Source organism: Sinocyclocheilus anshuiensis, unplaced genomic scaffold (assembly GCF_001515605.1).
Source record: "Sinocyclocheilus anshuiensis isolate Anshui unplaced genomic scaffold, SAMN03320099.WGS_v1.1 scaffold1574, whole genome shotgun sequence".
Taxonomy (NCBI): Eukaryota; Metazoa; Chordata; class Actinopteri; order Cypriniformes; family Cyprinidae; genus Sinocyclocheilus; species Sinocyclocheilus anshuiensis.
In genome coordinates, this window is record NW_015547706.1 from 350,678 (window position 1) to 353,613 (window position 2,936).

The 2,936-nt window shown below is 40.5% G+C and overlaps 1 protein-coding gene across 1 annotated transcript in view; it reads right to left on the reverse strand.

Moving 5' to 3' along the window:
- The window catches only part of LOC107703993 (prickle-like protein 3), a 53,783-nt gene extending 51,172 nt beyond the window's left edge, over positions 1-2,611 (reverse strand). Inside the window, exon 1 of the mRNA XM_016506808.1 lies at positions 2,332-2,611. Within this exon, the coding sequence (XP_016362294.1) occupies positions 2,332-2,373 (42 nt within the window). The 5' untranslated portion in view covers positions 2,374-2,611. The remainder of the gene's footprint in view (positions 1-2,331) is intronic.
- Positions 2,612-2,936: the final 325 nt, after the last annotated feature.

Here is a 2,936-nt window from a genome sequence, read left to right on the forward strand (position 1 = left end):
GTTTTGCCGATATTATCGGCCGATATGAGCCTGTCGCCGATATATCGGTATCGGCAAATATGCCGCCGCTACGCCGCCGATATGACATTTTTTTTACAGAGCATATAACGCAGATAAAATGCTTGAAATGGTGTAATTACTTAGTTTGTCCAGCAGAGCACGCTCCATTGTTTGCTACTGGCGACCTGGATGAAACGCTTTAAAGCTTAAGTCTATGGAAAACCATTGAAACTTTGAACGGCCATATCTCCGTAATGGCGCGGCGGATCCGCACCAAATTCAGGGTTCCCTTCAGCTCGAGGAACCCTCTCGAAGGCGAATCGAGTGTACGTCTCGAGGCCCGCTTTCGAATGAGACCACCCCCGCGTCGATAGCCCCCGGGGTTCGGGAGTTACGGGTGGTTAAATTCGCGTTACGGCGCCGACCGATCAAGCGATCCCGGGGGGCTACCGACGCGCGGAGGGTGGCGTTCAAGAGGGCTCCTTGAGCTGAAGGGATCCCCGAATTTGGTGGAGATCTGCCGGCGCATTCGCGAGATAGTGACACCAGCCAACACTTTCACTTTTACTGGTACTGTACTGTAATATACACAAAGAATATCGGCCGATATATCGTTTTTTTTTTTACTCCCAAATATCGGTATCGGCCCCAAAAAACCCATATCGGTCAGGCTCTAGAAAGTAAAGTAGGCCTAAATGACAAAAAAGGTCCAGAAAGTAATGTAAATAAAAATGCAGGTAAAGGAAGTACAGAATGTAAAAAATGTTAAGAGTAAAGCAAGTAAGGAAGGCAACAAAAAGTACAAAAACTACTTTAATTTTACTTGATAAGCAGTGGTCATATTAGCAGAGTTATCTCTCAATGGTTATTGTGCAGATTACTGTGTGGATATGTCTGCATAGTAAAGATAGTGTGAAAGTGCATAAACAAATGAATTTATGACCTGCACAGCCACAGTGTATGTGAATAAACAACTATGACTCGAAGGTTTTATGTAGAAAACTGGTGTCCGGGCCACCTTTGTGTCCCGTCTGTGACGGTGAGACAGGATGCCCTCGGGGTGTCTTCCTGTCCACACCCTCAGGGGAAATCTCCTCTCGATTGTGACCATGACAACAGTTACGAGAGGTCAGAAGCTCAAAAACACTTTTTAAAAGTTTTATGAGGCCCACCATCATTGTTTACTCATGCTGAGTTACAGTAGCACAGTAGGACTTTCTGGATAATAGTTAGTATGGCACATACAACATCTGACTGTCAAGAGGTCACCTGTCTGTTCTCATATGTCAAGACACTTGCCTGTGACTCCTGGTCAAAATTAAAAGGACAATATCAAATATCCATTCATTTCATTTTAAGACCATCTGGTAAACATCTGAATCAACACATTACATAGAGTCGCTTCAGGAAACAAAGAGTTTCTAATCCATTCAAAATAATCTAATCCAATTCACATCTTTAGTGAATATAACCATGTCCTGATGTTTAAATTGTGTTTACTTTTTGTCCACTTGCATCCCTGGCTTCCCTTTCCAGATATTTGAGGAACATTTCCTCAATAGAAAGCACTTCCTTCAGGAAGGAAAATACATACAAGGCGAAACATAATATGAAGCATGCAGATGTACTGTGCATTTCAGGACTAAAAGTATAAATGAAAACTTTTTGAATGAAAAAAAGCTATTTATGTTGATTTTTTTTTTTAATGGTCATATTCCTTTTGGTTTGTACTTTAACCAAAAGTAATTATTTTGCATTAAACCTTTTTTTTTTATTTTAGATATAAACTATGCATATAATTTATTTTTTTTCTTTTGTTTTGTAAAATGAATTCAGTGTAACAAATCGACATTATAATAATCTTTAATACTCATTTATATATTTAATATGAAATGCTATCAATAAACGATGGCGTCATCTGTACAGGTAAGGGTGACGTAGGCACACATAAGCCACGCCTCCTCAATACAATAGTTATGAAGACCACGAAAAATGCCCCATTAATGGTTAGGAGTAAATAATGATTGCCAAGTATACGTGTTGCACCCAAAACGCACTACTGATACGAGTAAAACTAAATATAGGAGTGCAAGCTTTAATATGTCTATTCCGTGCCTTTAACTTGAGATGAAAACAGTCTCCTCAGGTAAAAGAAGTGCGAGACACAAAAGTAACTTTCGATCATTACCACAACATGATAGGTTTAAAATGACTATTAAAACTTCAAACCACGCTGTGTTCGTTCAAAGAACCGAGGACAGACTTTAGTAAAGGATCAAATGCCTTCAGATTGGGATAAAAGCGGGATGCCACGACATGAGAGCAACTTACCGAGCGACTGGAGCGTCGCTTCCTCGCCCCGCGCGTGAACATGTCTGCGGCGCTGGAGTGTCGGGACTCACGCGAATACTCTCATGTGTCCGCTGAAGTTCACTTCAGTCCAATCTAACCTCTTCTCGCTCGGCTCCGCGGTCTGGTTTCTGGCCTGTAGACCTCCGTGCTGGAAACAGCTCCGCGAGAAGTTGCCCGTAAGAGCGCCTAACCAGACGGGCTACACCTACAGGACAAGTGTTTAACTGTAGAGGAGCAGGACCACCCCCTGTTCACCACTACTGCACCTTATGCTCTCATCACAAATAAATAAATACATACATAAATAAACCGATACAATCTGTTTGTGAACAAAATCACCCTTAAAAATATTTATGTGTACCATTTCAATTGTGTATTGTGTAGGCCTATGTAGCAATTACTTTTTGTTCTTCAGTTGTATTCATCTATCTATCTATCTATCTATCTATCTATCTATCTATCTATCTATCTAAAAAATATTTATGTGTACCATTTCAATTGTGTATTGTGTAGGCCTATGTAGCAATTACTTTTTGTTATTCAGTTGTATTCATCTATCTATCTATCTATCTATCTATCTATCT